The sequence below is a fragment of the Anguilla rostrata genome, chromosome 4 (genome assembly GCF_018555375.3).
Source record: "Anguilla rostrata isolate EN2019 chromosome 4, ASM1855537v3, whole genome shotgun sequence".
Taxonomy (NCBI): Eukaryota; Metazoa; Chordata; class Actinopteri; order Anguilliformes; family Anguillidae; genus Anguilla; species Anguilla rostrata.
Window position 1 is genome coordinate 63,950,759 of NC_057936.1, and position 16,276 is coordinate 63,967,034.

At 47.4% G+C, this 16,276-nt stretch overlaps 2 protein-coding genes across 3 annotated transcripts; both read left to right on the plus strand.

Annotated features, from left to right (window-relative positions):
• The first annotated feature begins 7 nt into the window (after positions 1 to 7).
• On the plus strand, positions 8 to 6,736 carry LOC135253956 (E3 ubiquitin-protein ligase RNF138). 2 transcript variants are annotated; one of them, XM_064333838.1, is made up of 8 exons: positions 8 to 216; positions 1,807 to 1,939; positions 2,493 to 2,602; positions 3,206 to 3,548; positions 3,871 to 3,923; positions 4,460 to 4,568; positions 4,676 to 4,783; positions 5,692 to 6,736. In XM_064333838.1, exons 1-8 carry the CDS (start codon positions 110 to 112, stop codon positions 5,767 to 5,769), a joined length of 1,041 nt encoding a protein of 346 aa, XP_064189908.1. In that variant the 5' UTR covers positions 8 to 109; the 3' UTR covers positions 5,770 to 6,736. The 2 variants fall into 2 exon arrangements, with proteins under 2 accessions (XP_064189908.1, XP_064189907.1); XM_064333837.1 differs by having other exon boundaries at positions 3,206 to 3,547; positions 3,864 to 3,923.
• On the plus strand, positions 5,842 to 16,116 carry mep1ba (meprin A subunit beta a). Its single transcript, XM_064334144.1, has 14 exons — positions 5,842 to 5,885; positions 7,564 to 7,631; positions 7,738 to 7,781; positions 8,662 to 8,734; positions 8,843 to 8,960; positions 9,691 to 9,869; positions 10,144 to 10,362; positions 11,495 to 11,647; positions 12,386 to 12,601; positions 13,187 to 13,657; positions 14,006 to 14,191; positions 14,863 to 14,974; positions 15,296 to 15,488; positions 16,004 to 16,116. The coding sequence occupies exons 1-14, from the start codon at positions 5,842 to 5,844 to the stop codon at positions 16,040 to 16,042; spliced, it is 2,115 nt and encodes a 704-aa protein (XP_064190214.1). The 3' UTR covers positions 16,043 to 16,116.
• Positions 16,117 to 16,276: the final 160 nt, after the last annotated feature.

Genomic DNA, 16,276 nt, shown 5'->3' on the forward strand with positions numbered 1-16,276 from the left:
TTGGCAGCTCGTCGGGGAAATATTACTTCAGTGGTGCGGTTCGCATATCAGCAGGGCACCTAAGAGGAGCGCTCGGACAGACGGCCGGGGGCGGCAGAGGAGATAGGTCATGGAGTACTTTTCCGGAGGTGCAGCAGATGTCCCAGCAGAGTCAGACTGTCCCGTATGCAAAGAGGACTTAAAAGATCCCACCCGACCATCGTGCTGCAGCCATGTGTGAGTATTATTCGCATCTCCCTGTCCGGGTCCATGATAATTGTCTTTACTCCTTAATCTGGAATAAAGAAGTCATCATCAAAATCATGGCCAGAAAGAGTAGGGTGTGGTTTACCGCTTTAAAATCTCAAGTCTAAAGCGTAAATAATGCGGTCAATTGTAGAATTATGAACACACAGTAAAACTAAACATCAGCTAAAATAAAATTACTTGGTGAACTTACGTACAGCATTTTAAATGAATGTCACAAGGGTTTGATCAGATTTCACGATTATCAGATGTCACAAATATGTAGGTGCAGCTGTTCTATGTCCTTGTGTTCTGCTGTTACAGTTCTGTTTAAATTAGCATAGCTAATCTTTAATAAACAAATTTAATCAACAATGTGTTGACACTGTAAAAAAAGAGTACACTGCAAAAAGAGTCAACAGTAAGCAAATCTTCTAAAGGAGGAATCTGTTCTGAGCAGTACTGTTTCACTTTCACTTACATTATAAAACCAGCAGTTATTCATCATTTGCAAAAATCTATACAACTATTTTTACAATGTTTATCTTTAGTGTATATTTAGTTGTCTTTTTATTAAATAGTCTTTCTAATAATATATTTGTTTAAAATGAGAATACTGATTTGTATTATATATAATGCACTTGTGCTTTAGGACATCCAAGGCTAGTTGTGGGGGATTTTTCTTTCTTGCATATTTGGCTGCATCATCATTTAAAGCTTGCTTTCATTTTACATACTCACAGAACAGGTTTAGCATTTACTGTACAGTAAAGATTGTTTTGACTCAAAGGTCACTGTTGTTCAAGAAAGTGAACAGGCCTTTTTCTATAACATGTTCCCTGTGTACGAATGTAATTTTTTGTCATCAATTTTATTCAAGTTGTATATCCCTATAGTAAACATTTCGATTTTTACATTTTAACTTTGTTTATGAATCGTGATGTTTTATTATTGTATTAGTAGGCGTGTCATTTGGTCATTGTTCTACTGAATTTGTGGAATTTACCTTTGGTGTCACTTCAAACTCACTTCACACAAAACTTGTCAGATAAGAGACAGGGCATGCAATTCAGCCTAGGCCTCCCTGCTTTGACCGAGTAACAGATATATTCCCTGCTTGTCCTCCAACCAGTACTGAAGCCCTGGAGTGAACAAGAACTAATACGTTCTCTCTCTCTCTCTCTCCGTATGTGTGTGTGTGCCTGCATGCTTTTGTGTGTGTGTGTGCGCGTGTGCATGTGTGTCTGCGTGCATGTGCGTGTGTATGTCTGTGTGTGTGTGTGTGTGTGCGAGCGTGTGTTTGTGTGTGTATGTCTGTGTGTTTGTGTGTGTGTGTATGTCTGTGTGTGTGTGTTTGTGTGTGTATGTCTGTGTGTTTGTGTGTGTGTGTATGTCTGTGTGTGTGTGTGTGTGTGTGTATGTCTCTGTGTGTTTGTGTGTGTGTGTGTGTATGTCTGTGTGTTTGTGTGTGTGTGTATGTCTGTGTGTGTGTGTTTGTGTGTGTATGTCTCTGTGTGTTTGTGTGTGTGTGTGTCTGCGTCTGTGTGTGTGTGTGTGTGTGTGTGTGTGTGTGATGCGCAGGTTCTGCCGGTACTGTCTCACACAGTCGCTGAGAGCCAGACCGCACTGCCCCGTCTGCAGGGCCGCAGCCGATGAGCATCAGATCTTCCCAGCCAATGACGTGCTGGCTCAACAAACAACAGACACCCAGAGGGTAGGACGCACACACAGCTACGTCATTCCTACTTCCTGCTGGCTAAATGTAGATTTAGAGTAAAACAAATAAAAGGGAAGCTCGTGAATGTTTGGATTTTGGGATGGGGGAGAGTTCAAGGCACCCTCAGTGCATCTGTGAGTCCGTTTCAAATATTATCGACCATATCGATTTCATATCAGAAGACGAACCAGCTGTTCAGTGATGTTCCTGATTATACCACTGGGTGGCAGTGTGTATCCAATTAATTAATCACCAAAATCCTATATAACCATTAAGGACAGTACATAGGCCTAGTACAAAACAATGTCTCGCATGACAACAAAATGTCACAGTAAAAATATTTAATATCATTCATTTTTATTGAATGTATAGTAGAATGCATGGCAGAATGTATGCTTCTTGCGATTAAGACCAGAGACTCACGTGCCCTACAGGGGACATAAAAAATGAATTGCAGGGTCTCCGGAAGGCTATAAATGAACTTTTTTTTTTTTTTTTGGCATTTCGAGAGAAAGGTGTTTCCTGAGTGACAAAGCTGTGCTCTCTCCAGGGTAGCCGCGGTGACGTGAGGGACAGGCTCCGGAGGTACGGCACGGCCCTGCCCGTGGTGGACCGCTTCGCTACGGTGTCGTCGCGGCCACTGTCCTCCAGCATACAGGAGTGAGTCGTCTCAATGAGAGAAGCCGAGCTCCTTTCACATTTGGGAAACGCGCCGCGTGACGGACCAGCGCGTAGTTGATCGATTGAAGCGCTTCATTGCACCCATTTGCCCACTTCAGACCCCTGCTTTAGTGGCTAGTAAATCTGTTTCAGTCATATCGGTAGTAGGTTATTTTAGAGTAGTTCACTGCAAAGAGCTGCTAAAACAGTGAACAATGAGGCCAGAAGGAAGGGCTATGGTCCATGATTTGATTTGATTTATTGATTGATTGATTGATTGATTGGTTGTTTGAATTGATAGCTTGATTTATTGATTGATTATATGATTGATTGATTGATTGTTGTGTTGATTGATGTATTGATTCATTGGTTGATTGATTTATTGATTGTATGATTGTTGGTTGCTTGATTGATTGATTGGCTTATTGGTGGGTTGGTTATTTGATTGATTGATTGATTGATTGGTGGGTTTTTTGGTTGATTGATTGATTGATTGGTGGGTCGGTTGGTTTATTGCTGGATTTGTTTGATCACACTGCCTCCCCAGGATGAACTTCAGGAACTCTACCCACCCTAACTCCCCTCTTGCGTCTGTGTGTCCAGGCTCTTGCTTCGTCTACAGGCTTCGCAGAACGGGACTCCTGCTGCCCCACCTGAGCCTGCTGCCCCACCTGAGCCTGCTGCCCCGCTCACCCCGCCTACCCTGGCCCCTGGGGTCCCAGAACCCCCCAGGCCTCGCCCAGTGGCTCCAACCCCGAGGATCAGGAGCGGCTTTTTTGGTCTCGCCCAGTACTTCTTTCAGACTCCTGTTGACCCCCCCACCGATCCCGCCCCCCTGTTGACACCCCCCCCTCCTACTCCACCCAATTCAGTGGGGGCCATGGCCCCTTCCCCTCAGGAGTACCCCTCGTCTCCCGGTTCATCTTCTTCGTCTTCAGATGAAGAGTAAGTCTGTGTTTTTCTGAACTGAATGTGCTATCAGACATTAGAAACGTTAAAAAACTGAAGTGAACACAAAACAAAACAAAATGCAATAATGTACTAAATATACTATTATATATATACTAATATATTATTATTATTATTATTATTATTATTATTATTATTATTATTATTATTATTATTAATAAATATACAGATATACAGTGAATGAAACTGTTTCAAAACAGTACTGTCGGTCCAATGTCATTGTGTGCACTGTATAGTAAATCACACTGAAACTGCTAATTGGATGAAAGTATATAAATGTACCTCCCCTCAGGTCCTCCTCTTTGGATGACATACTGTTTGATTACGAGATGGAGCAGTCACAGCATGTAAGGTAAGAGCACGTACACTTAAACCCAAAGAGACGGCGCGGCAGGTTATACAGTCTACCTCAAATCAACATTTAGCAGATTAAATGACTGTTTCCTTTTGAACCAGCCATACACTGGTGGAATAGATCTTTAACTCTGGAGCCTTAGAGACTACAGCGGCCCTTCGCACACACTGTAAAACTCGAAAGGCCACGCTGCATTTCTATATAGGGGCGACATAGCTCAGGAGGTAAGACCGGTTGTCTGGCAGTCGGAGGGTTGCCGGTTCAAACCCCGCCCTGGGCGTGTCAAAGTGTCCTTGAGCAAGACACCTAACCCCTAACTGCTCTGGCGAATGAGAGGCATCAATTGTAAAGCGCTTTGGATAAAAGCGCTATATAAATGCAGTCCATTTACCATTCATAAAAACCGTCTTGCTGGCGGCTGAGTTTTTGATCTGAACAGGCCTTGAGAGGACAGAGGAGGATTTGAGGTGTCCCAAGCTCACTCGGTTTGGGGGGGTCCTCCCAATACCCGTTGTTCCCCGTTCTTTCCGCAGTCCTGTGGAGCTGCTCTTCAGCTGCCCTTACTGCCAGGAGGGGGGGATGGACGAGCTGGGTCTGCTGGACCACTGCAACACCAATCACAGAGCCGACCCCAGGCGTGTGGTAAGCGAAGCTCCGCCCGCTCCTGTCCCGGATGCAAAAAAAAAAACATACCCCCCGCGCTGTTTTAACACTGCCCCCCTCCCACGCCCCCCCTTTCCCCCCCCGAGGTGTGCCCCATATGCGCGTCCTTACCTCACGGGGACCCCACCTATCAGAGCGTGGACTTCATCGGACACATGAACCGGCGACACCGCTACTACAACCAAGACTTCATGGTAAGAGCTTCACCGCTTATAGAATGGGTATGCCAGCCAACCCATGACGTCTCTCAAAAAAACCTAATCTGTTTTTTTTTTCTTTTCGTAAATTTTGATGGACTCGTCCAGCTGTGGAAAGTTTTTGGTCTTGAATCTGGGGTGCGTCATGTGTGTTAACTGCTCCAACTGTGCCTTGCTGTCCCGTGAAACGGACGGAGTGTAGCACAGTGGGTAAGAAACTGGGCTTGTAACCGAAAGGTCGTAGGTTCGATTCCCGGGTAAGGACACTGCCGTTGTACCCTTGAGCAAGGTACTTCACCGATTGCTTCAGTATATATCCAGCTGTATAAATAGATACAATGTAAAATGCTATGTAAAAAGTTGTGTTAGTCGCTCTGGATAAGAGCGTCTGCTAAATGCCTGTAATGTAATGTGAAACCCCATGTGAGAAATTTGCCCCAGATTATGCACCTCAACTCTAATTAATTAATAGCTGTGCTAGCACTCCTCATCACATTCTATACAGTTCCATGTTCACTGAATGTCTGCTAAATCAACAACTAATTTTGGTGCATGCTGTGTTGGTAAATGTGTACCTCCTGAAATTATTATTATTATTATTATTATTAGCTATAAGGTATTTGCACTATGCATACAGTAAATTACAGTTTCATATGAGATCATATATAAACATGTACATAAAGGGCATTATACATTTACAGTGGATGTAAATTACATGTTTAAATGAAATGTTTTTGGTTAGAAAGTAAGAGCCCAGCGCACTCCGAGACACTACAGACTAACGCATTCAAACGCCATTATAGAACCTGCCATAAACGGCATGGGATTTTTGTCGCTGTATGTCCATCAAAATGAACAACCGTAGATCCATATCTGTTAGTAAAAGGCGTGTTGTGTGTTCACAGGATGTGACCCAAAACGAGAGCATCAACGAACAAGCGGCACTCCTGGCCTCGTACAACTCGCTGGTGCAGAACAAATAAAGTGATGTTTTCGCGTCGTCTGCACTTGGCCGTTTGTCTTCTGAAATCTACGCAGACCCGGTGGTGCCCGCTATGGAAGCGCTGAGCTGCAAAGACGCCTTCGATTTACAGCACGAGCAAGATCAGAACGTGCGCTCACTTGTTAACTTGCTGCAATATATTAGTGATAAGCCGTTTATAAAGCCAAAGATAGCATTATTAATACCTTACCAAACATGCTGTAAAGCTCATAATCGCAAGGTCTGCAGGGGTTTCCCTAGGTTTCCAGAGGGCTTAGGCGCTCTCAACTATATATTTTGTTAGTTCAATCGAGGTATCTGTATGTAACGTCCGCTAACTAGCTTCGCTGGCTAACGTGAAACCTAGATCAGGAAAAAACACCCTGCGGCGTTGGCCCGGGACAAGCACACCCAAGATGTGAATGCCAGTTGGAGCCGCAGAATAATCAATATGAAGTTTATGTAGTCTCCATTGTTGGGTTAGTGATATGAGCTCATACACTGCCAGTGATTTAATATCTCAGGTCTTTCTATACTTATCAGGGAGTTAGTGATTATTTCAGTCCTGGACTTCATAAGCAAGAGAGCTGCGTACGAAACAGAAAGCAAAGCTTTTTCTATTTTTTAATGTGCAATATATTTTCTATGTAACTTTCAAAGGCAGAATTTCGTTTCGTCAGCTTGGGGAATTTATAATTAACTGAATGTGCAATATAGGATGTCTGATTTGCTGCATATCGAGGTTTAAGTCCTTCAGATAAGTAATACAACGATCTGGGTACCTGCGCTGCTTAACTATGCACTTAAGATACGTTTGCACGTTTTTTTTTTTTTTGTTTTTTTTTTGTCATGAAATCATAAAAATATGTAACTATTTTAATATAACTGTTATAAAAATCAATATGTTTATATATGTCAAAGAAATTGATCACTTTCCCATGTTCTGCAAATAAATTACTGCAAAAGCTCATTTTGACTTGGGTCTTTTTTTAAAAACAATTTGTGGACAGCACCTTTCCTTCAATTTCAAATGATTTCTTTGTTGGATTGGGAGGTTCTTTGTGTGTTTGTGTGTGTGTGTGCGCGTGTGAGTGTGTGTGTCTGTGTCTGTGTCCGTGTGAGAAAGCTAATCTGGGCTAATAAATCATCAATAACATTTACAACTCCTGTACCTGAATGTTTCCATCAGTCACCGCTATTCCACATGGGTCATCTCCTTCATTATGCTAGCGTAGCATTTTCCTGCATTCATATAAATGTGTGCGTGCGCCACAGTCCCAGTTTATCGTTAGTCTCGGGTCTGGGACCATGGCCGCTTCCAACAGCTTTCTGATTTTGAGCTTGCTTTGTCACCGAGTCATATGTCTGGTAAGAAAACACTTTTCCTAAACGCCACTACAGCCAGTTTAAAAAATGTAAAAAAAGAATGACACTGTGTGCTGTTTGCACGGTGAGAACTGGCGCTGTTACTTGCAGGTGTGATTCTTCTTTATTTCCATTGTGGTGAACATCAACTTTCTTCTTATTTGTTTTTTTTTTTGTTTTTTGTTTTTTGTTTTTTAAAGCCTGCCATCCATGATGTTGGTGAGTGAGCTATTTTCGACCACTCACACTTATGTGAGCGGTATGATTTATTTTCCATCCAATAATTAATTTCTACTGTTCTACACACTGAGGATATTACACGCGTGCATTTGAGTCAGTAAACACGCCCATACTGTAGCAGTGAGTGATATGGATGAGCTATCAGGGCAGGATCATGCGTAGTGCAGGCAGGGGGTCTCACCTGACTGAGGTTTCTCTGGCCCACAGAGGTCGATGTGGACGGAGGAAGAGACCTGGATATCATCGATATCAACGAAGGTTTGTTTTCTGGTTACTTTCAAAGTGCAGCGTGGCCACCTGGCCACTTGGTAATCACGCTTTTTTTGTTTTTTTCACCGGACTGACTGTCCTTCTCCCCACACAGAGGCGAGGCTGGACCTGCTGGAAGGCGACATTGTGTTTGACGGGGTGAGTTTTTCGGTCCTGCTTCTCCTTTCCTTGGCTAATTTTATAAATTTCTGCTGACATCATGGGGTAATTTTACCCTACCTGACTAGAAATGTCGCCAACGTTGGGCCGCTGCCGACTGCAAAAGGCATTTATTGTGAGCGTCAGGGATTGACAGGGCGTGTCAGGTTAGAAAATCATGACGGATTTACTCTTTAGTTTGCATAGCATGGGCTTTTAATTCCCAGCACCTTGTGTGTCTGCCACTCACAGATTTTCCATTACTACTACACCTGTCCTACTACACCTGTCCATTCCATTACTACACCTGTCCTACTACACCTGTCTATTCCCTTACTACACCTGTCCTACTACACCTGTCCGTTTCCCATAAAGGATTCAGCTTAACGCCTCACCTCAGGTACAGTGAGGTCACATCGTTTCTATTTCCGCGGTTCCACCAAAGGAGAATTTGTCCTCTGGTACCGCGCTATGCCTGTTATCTGAGCTGCATCTCTGTGGGATCGGTTTGGTGGTAGTTGGTTCCCGGCTAGCGAAGCTTCCAGAGGCCCAACGGCGGCCCACCGTCGGCATAGCTGCTGGTCACCCAGTGTTCGGCGGCGGCGGCGGCAGCGGCGGCGAGGCAGTTGGCGTTGGCGATCCGCTGTTTAAAGAAAGCATATTAGTCGTTGAAGGGACCTGCTACTTGTGGACTGCTGTTATTTCCCGATTTGCAAAAACCGCTGGCGAGCCCGATTGAGGTCCAACAGGGGTGCTGCCTTGCTGGGACACCAGGATGAGGAGGTGGCAGTTGGTTGGTGCTGGTTTGCTAGTCTCACGCAAGCGGACCACCACAAAAAAAAAAAAAAAAAAACAAACATCATGTCTCTGATTGGTGCAGAACAGGAACTCCATCCTTGGGGACCAATACCGATGGCCGACCACCGTCCCGTACTACCTGGAGGACAGCTTAGGTAACGGCCGGGCGGGGCGGGGCAGGGGTGCTCAGTGGGGCGGGAAAGCCTAAAAACACGATCTTGAGGTTTCGCAAAAAGGTTCACGGTCCGTATGCGTCTTCGCAGAGATTAACGCCAAAGGGGTGATCCTGAAAGCCTTCGAGCAGTACCGGCTGAAGACCTGCATCGACTTCAGACCCTGGGAGGGAGAGAAAAACTACATCTCCGTGTTCAAAGGCAGCGGGTAAGACCCGAAGCTTTAAACCACAGGTGCCGACGTGGGAAAGTGATCTCAGTCACATTTTTACTGTGCCAAACCTCCAGTCTCCATTCACCACTGCCGAGTCTGTCCGTACTCGTTTTAATCCTGCGTTGTTCGCTCTGTGTGGTGTCTGTGTCTGTGTGGAGTATGTCTGTGCTTATTGTTGACCCTTTGCTGCGTCTGTCAGTCTGTGTACATCGGTGTTTAGTTGCTGTTTACGCAACTACGCTATGTTTTTGTGTCTGTAGTTACTGTTCACCACATGCTGTATCGGTCTGTGTGTCTGTAATTATCATTCACCACGCTATACCTGTCTGTGTCTGTAGTTACAGTTCGCCACATGCCGTGCTTGTCTGTGTATTTCTATCAGTAGTTATTGTTCACCACGGTCTGTGTCCGTCTGCCTACCTGTGCTTATAATTAACCACACATTTTGTCTGCCTGCCTGCCTGCCTGTCTGTCTGCATGCATGCATGCCTGCTTGCCTGTCTCTCTGTCTGCCTGCCTGCCTGTCTGTCTGTCTGCCTGTCTGCATGCCCGCCTGCCTGCCTGCCTGCCTGCCTGCCTGCCTGTCTGTCTCTCTGTCTGTCTGTCTGCCTGCCTGCCTGCCTGCCTGCCTGTCTGTCTGTCTGCCTGTCTGCCTGCCTGCCTGCCTGCCTGCTGTCTCCCTGTCTGTCTGTCTGCCTGCCTGCCTGTCTGTCTGTCTGTGTAGGTGTTACTCCTTTGTGGGGAACCGTCAGGTGGGGAGACAGGGCCTGTCCATCGGCAGCAACTGCGACCGCATCGCCACGGTGGAGCACGAGTTCCTCCACGCGCTCGGGTTCTGGCACGAGCAGTCGCGGGCGGACCGGGACGACTACGTGACCGTCGTCTGGGATCAGATCACCGAGGGTACGCCAACGTTCCTACGGACCGGCGAAAGCCCAGCTACCCCACTCAAATGACCCTTTGGCACGGCAGAAAACCAGTGTTGCGTCTGGGCTGGCAAAACCCCCCACAGTTCTAGTACCTGAGCAGTTCGTTCCTGAGTGTATACCAGATTCAGCACTCTCTCTGCGTTCACTGTCACTGCACGAGATGTGCTGGTCTGTCAGACTCGTCGCCGCGACGACGAGCGTCATCGTCTCGCCCCTCACGTCGGCCGCCGTCTCTCTCTCTCCCTCAGGGAAAGAGCACAACTTCAACACGTACGACGACGCCGTGTCCAGCGCGCTGAACGTGCCCTACGACTACGGCTCCGCGATGCACTACAGCAAGACCGCCTTCAACAAGGGCTCCGCCCCCACCATCGTCACCAGGATACCCGAGTTCATGGACGTGATTGGCCAGCGCATGGAGTTCAGCGACAGCGACGTGTTGAAGCTCAACCGTCTGTACAACTGCAGTAAGGTCCCCCGACTCGCGGGTCAGACCAGGGGCAAACAGTCGGTGTGCGTGGCCCAGTGGTTCTCAAACTCGGTCCTGGGGGACCCCTGTGTGTGCTGGTTTTCATCCCAACCTCAACAGCCATCCCAGAATTTTAACAAGCTGTTAATTTCTCTTAATCAGGTGCTTTTCATGTTTTAGAGCTGGGGTGCCCAGTCCTATCCAGAAAGGGCCAGTGTGGGTGCACACACCTGATCCTGATTCTACTAATCAAGGTGCTTAGCAATGACTCTAGTGATTGATAGTAGAATAGTAGTAGAATCAGGTGTGTGCACCCACACTGGCCCTTTCTGCAACCCCAGCTTGTTAAAATTCTGGGATTGCTGTTGAGGTTGGAATGAAAACCAGCATACACAGGGGTCCCCCAGAACCGAGTATGAGAACCACTTTTAGAGACCAATAAAACTCTTGCAGACACCAAATTATTTTTCTCCCAGTCTGGCCCTGCTTGCTGAACACTTACAATTTTAAAAGAAACATACATTTTCACACGGTTGTCAGTTACACATTAAGTGGGAAAAAATGTAGTGCAGGAGCGTTTTTAAATTTCATTGGCATTTATAGAATTTTTAAATAGAGGCTTGACCCTTTTCTGAACTGAACTGCACAGTGCCTGGCTTTATCTATCGAGTCCCTCAAATATGTGCTGAGCCAGCAAATCTGGGGGTGGGGGGGGAGGGGACGGGACTGCATTGCCCATGTGACATGGAGTCTGTTAAAATAATATTTCCATCATTAATCAGAGAGATAAGACACCAGAGTGTTACATAACGGAATTTATGTATACATCATATGTTCATAAAAACAAAGCAAACCTTTGTAGGTTTTTGGAATCTCTTCTCTGTGGTAATAAATCACCCGTTATCTTTTTTTGTAACAGCGTTCTATAACAGCTATAAAACAGTATTTACTACATCATTACCTGGCACCCTCTGCTCGATCCAGTGTTAAACGTAGACCCGCGTACCTCGAACTGCCACAGATGGGCGAACGCATTGTGGTCCGAAGGTTTATTTCCTCAAACTGCCGCAGAGGGGTCAGAAGGTTGATTTCGGGGCGGGGCAAACTGACGGGAAAAAAATCTGTTTCAGCCACGTCCTCCACCTTCCTGGACACCTGCAGCTTCGAGCTCTCCAACATCTGCGGGATGGTCCAGGGCTCGAGCGACAGCGGAGACTGGATTCGGGTGACGGCGGTCCCAGGCGGGCCCCCTACAGACCACACCAACATGGGACAGTGCAAAGGTAACCCGTGCTAGCAGTAGCACCTGTATCGCAAGTGCCCTGTCAGCCCTTATCCCAAATTCTCTTATCCTAAATGCCCTTATCCCAAATACCCTTATCCCAAAAGCCCTTATCCCAAATACTCTTATCCCAAATACCCTCATGCCAAATGCCCTAATCCTATGCTAACAGTGTTTACCGCATTGGGACAGTCGGGGGGGGTAATAAAATCACAAAGGGTGCCACAGCAGACTCACACCTGCTGCCTGAACCCGTGACCCTTGGGTCTAGAGACCGAGTCTCCAGGGCTATCTCAACAAAGCCTTGATTCTGGCTAACCTTTCCTGGGCAGATAAGACTGATAAGGGCGGCCTGACGGTAAAGGCTGTGCGATTATGGCAAGCACTTCCTTAAATTCAGTACACTCCAATATACTGCAAATATGTGGACTTTTTTCTTTTTTTTTTTGGGAAAATATAGTAATATATTTCACAGTCAAGTTAGAGATTGCAACATCTACACGCTACAACAATAAGCATATTTGTCAACACATTGCGAAGGGTTGCAATATAATGACAACATATATATTTCAGTATGTATTTAAAAATATATTCCATTTCCGTATGGGCGGTTTGCATAACGCTGTGGTGTAAAATGGATGCCGCACGTTGCGTCGCGGTTCTGGTTCCGTTGGCGCGGGACGGTAACCGTTGTTCTCGGCCCGGCCCGGCCTGGTCCGGCGCGGACCCGCTCGCGCAGGCACCGGGTTCTTCATGCATTTCAGCACGGCGGCTGGTCGCCCGGGAGACCGCGCCCTCCTGGAGAGCCGGCTGCTGTACCCGAAGCGAGGCTCTCAGTGCCTGCAGTTCTACCTCCACACCAGCGGGGGCGCCCTCGATCGCCTCGACGTCCGGGTCCGAGAGTACGACCAGGCCAGTCCCCAGGGAACCCTGAGGCACATAAAGCAGATCGTCGGTAAGCCTTCAAAGCCTCCAAAGAAGAGTTCCTGCCAGGTGTCCGTGCTCATGCTGCTATAATATATGAACAGAGACAAGCACTCACATTGATAATGGGTGTGCATATGCTGTTAATTTCTCTCATTCGAATAGCGCTCTTAAGGTTGGTGAAAGTGCAGAACAGCCTGACTTCCCACATTCATGCAAGAGCAGACAAGGAGTCTCATGCCTGTGGGTTCTGCTCTTCTGTGTCAAGGGCGGTAACATTTGCATCCTGGGTCCCCAGTCTTATCTGAAAAGGGCCGATGTGGGTACAGGTTCTTGTTTCAGCCCAGCGCCATGGCAGCTGATCCACCCATTTAACTAATCATGGTCTTCAATCAAGACCTTTATAAGTAGAATCAGGTGTCTTAGTGCTGGGTTAATAAACAAAAACCTGCTCCCACGCCAGCCCTTACGATTCGGGACATCTGATTTGCATTGATAACTTCCATGGAGATGTGGTGAAGTGCATCCGTGACACAGTTTGTGCCAGACACACACACACACACAGGTGATGAAGCTTCTTCACGGCGAGTTTCGCCATCCCCTCCCTCTCCCCTAGCGGAGAAACATCACTCGTGGGAGCTTCACCACGTGACCCTGGACGCGCGCAAGAAGTTCCGGGTCGTCTTCGAGGGCACGAAAGGGGAGGGGCCTTCCTCGGGGGGCGGGCTCTCCATCGATGACATCAACCTGTCGGAGACAGAGTGCCCCCACCACCAGTGGAGAATAAGGAACTTCGCCCAGCTCCTGGCCACCACACCCCCGGGCAAGAAGCTGTACAGCCCCCGCTTCCTGTCCAGGGAGGGCTACACCTTCCAGGTGGGCCTCTACCTCAACGGCACCTCCAGCAGCCCCGGCAACCTGGCCATCTACTTCTACCTGGTCTCCGGGGAGCTGGACCGCACGCTCCAGTGGCCGTGTCCATGGAAACAGGTCACCATGACGCTGGTGGATCAGAACCCCGACATCCGTCGCCAAATGTCCAACCAGCGGAGCATCACCACCGACCCGGACAGATACGAAACGGACGGTGAGTCACCGTCGTCTTCCTCGTCTTCCTCGTCCGCGAGGAGGTGAAAGGGACAGGAGGCGTAGGAGTTCGTACAGCATCTCACACGTGCCCTTCTGAATTTTGTCAAGAAAATCGGACACTATCCCTGAGCAGACATTTTTAACTGACTTCAGATGCTTTTACCAATTTTTTTTTTTAGCACGTTAGAGTGTCACAGCCACTGGAAAGGCCTATAACGGTGATTGGGCTTTAATCTTTTAATTTTACTAGAACTGTTTACAAAATGAAAACATTTGCATGCAAGTTGAAAGTTGCCCAGGGAGCTGCAGAAAGGCCCATGTGACCCCCCCAGTCTGATGGTTTCAGCCAATGGGAACCGGGAGTACTTCTGGGACGACCCCCGGAAAGTGGGGAGCCTGGTCACGGACGCGGACGGGACTCAGTTTTACAGGGGGCCAGGGAGGGGGACGAGCTCCTTCCTCACCCACGGCAGGCTGAAGAGCAGGGACTTCATCAAGGGGGACGACGCCATCTTCCTCTTCACCCTGGAAGGTACGGTACCTCTCACACAGGTAAACACACCTGTATGAGCACCCGCACCTCTCACACAGGTAAACACACCTGTATGAGCACCCGCACCTCTCACACAGGTAAACACACCTGTATGAGCACCCGCACCTCACACACAGGTAAACACACCTGTGTGAGCGTCTGCACCTCACACACAGGTAAACACACCTGTATTATCAAAGTTTCTACAAGGTCAACTTGCTTGGGCCAGAGTGTCCAGGTTGGAGACCAGCCCTCCCCCAGCACCCTGCAGCACAGGCATGTAACCGGAAGAGTGCTCAGCCAGGTGGACACAGTATGAACTACGCGATCCCACAAGGAAAATTGCCTGGTTGTTGAGGAGTACCTCACACCAAAACAATGTAGAGACAGTATCACACTAAAAAGGCACTCCACACCAGGTAAACACCTGTAGTGAGCACGCACCTCCACACAGGATGCAACCACCTTTTGTGATGCGTCTGCACCTCATCACAAGGAAACACACCTGTTGAGGCATGGCTGCCCCATCACACAGGTAAACACACCTGTATGAGCACCCGCACCTCTCACACAGGTAAACACACCTGTATGAGCACCCGCACCTCACACACAGGTAAACACACCTGTATTATTTCTAAAGTTTCTGAAAGGTTCCCAACTTGCTTTGCCAGATGTGTCCAGGTTCCTGGAGACCCAGCCCCTCCCCCAAGCTGACCCCTGCAGCACAGTGCATTGTGGGAACCAGGAAGTGTGCGTGCGAGACGGCGAGGTGGCCACATGCAGGTAAACTGAACTACGCTGTAAATGATTTGACCAGCAGATGGAAAAGTTGCCTGGCCTTTGTTTGAGGAGTACACATGAACACACCAAAACAGGATGTTCAGGAGAATACAGTAATCACACTAAACTTATTAAAAGGCATACTCCACTACCTGGGTGAATATCGTTTGAATAAGGACCACAGCAGGTCCGTTCCCAGGCTGCTTAGAGAGTCTGCAGACCCCAGGTTTTGGGGGTGATGGTGCCCCGTTGCATCATAATATGGAGAGAGTTGCCACCTCTCCACCCAGGTTTCCTGTCTGAGGGCATGGCTGGTCTCCGCAGGTGCGAGGGAGCAGAGTGCCGGAGGATCGGCCCGGCCCAGGACCCGCGGCCGACCGCGGCGGCGGCTGGAGCGGCGGCGGCGTCCGTCTGCGCCCTGGTCGCCATGACGATAGTTTCCATCGTGAGCGTGATGCAAATGAGGAAGTACAAGAGGAAACTGCAGGAGAAGGAGTGCGGGATGGTGCTGGGAAACGTAAGCATTTAATAATGAAGCACGCGTCCATTTAGGTATAAGGTAATATATACATATATGTGATAAGAATGTTCAGTTAAGAGCATTCTAATGCTGATGTAACAGTCAATGGAGTTCTAACATGGGCATTGAACTTTAGAAAACTTTTTTTTTTTTTTTTTAAATCTACTCTTCAAAGGATAAAACGGTGAAGGATCTATACATAGGAAGACACATGTTTTATACCATGACTATGCAAAGCAATGCAAGACTCCCAACAGAACTAAATTTAAGAACTAGAAAACATCGCTTGACAAACACAAACCAATTGAAGTTTGCGTTCTTGTAAGAATACGGAAAAGACTCTCTCCCCCCACTGGCAACATTGTGCTACTACAGCCATTACATTTTGCGTGCAAAGCTGTACCATTAGCTTAAATCACAAGTGCCCACCTCATTTCATGCTCCATTTAGTAAATCTTGTACTGGCATCCCCCTTATTAACCTACATTTACGCCATTTTCTCACCTCTTCAGGAAATGGAATCAGGTTCAACCGACCTCAGAAGCCCATGAAAACGATTTTAAAAGGCTGCTTTTCGCACGGCTTTGAACAAATGCAAACTGATGCAATAAACAAGTATAAAACAGTTTGGTGGGAATCTAATTGTATTAAATGCCTCCAATTATACGGGTTTCCAGGTTTTTTCCAGGTTCTAAAGACATTCTAAATTCTAGTGTCTACGTGCAAGCGTTCTACTAGCCATTACACCAAAGAGGTGTGTGTGGTGTACGCATGCCTGTGTGTGT

What these genes read in the sequence shown, in the direction of transcription:
- LOC135253956 (XM_064333837.1), top strand. Translation starts at nt 110, where the DNA reads ATGGAGTACTTTTCCGGAGGTGCAGCAGATGTCCCAGCAGAGTCAGAC. An exon ending in AAACAACAGACACCCAGAGG is followed by an intron (nt 1,940 to 2,492) that starts GTAGGACGCACA and finishes TGCTCTCTCCAG; the next exon opens with GGTAGCCGCGGTGACGTGAG. An exon ending in ACTACAACCAAGACTTCATG is followed by an intron (nt 4,784 to 5,691) that starts GTAAGAGCTTCA and finishes GTGTGTTCACAG; the next exon opens with GATGTGACCCAAAACGAGAG.
- mep1ba (XM_064334144.1), top strand. Translation starts at nt 5,842, where the DNA reads ATGGAAGCGCTGAGCTGCAAAGACGCCTTCGATTTACAGCACGA. An exon ending in CTACCTGGAGGACAGCTTAG is followed by an intron (nt 8,735 to 8,842) that starts GTAACGGCCGGG and finishes GCGTCTTCGCAG; the next exon opens with AGATTAACGCCAAAGGGGTG. An exon ending in GGACAGATACGAAACGGACG is followed by an intron (nt 13,658 to 14,005) that starts GTGAGTCACCGT and finishes TGATGGTTTCAG; the next exon opens with CCAATGGGAACCGGGAGTAC.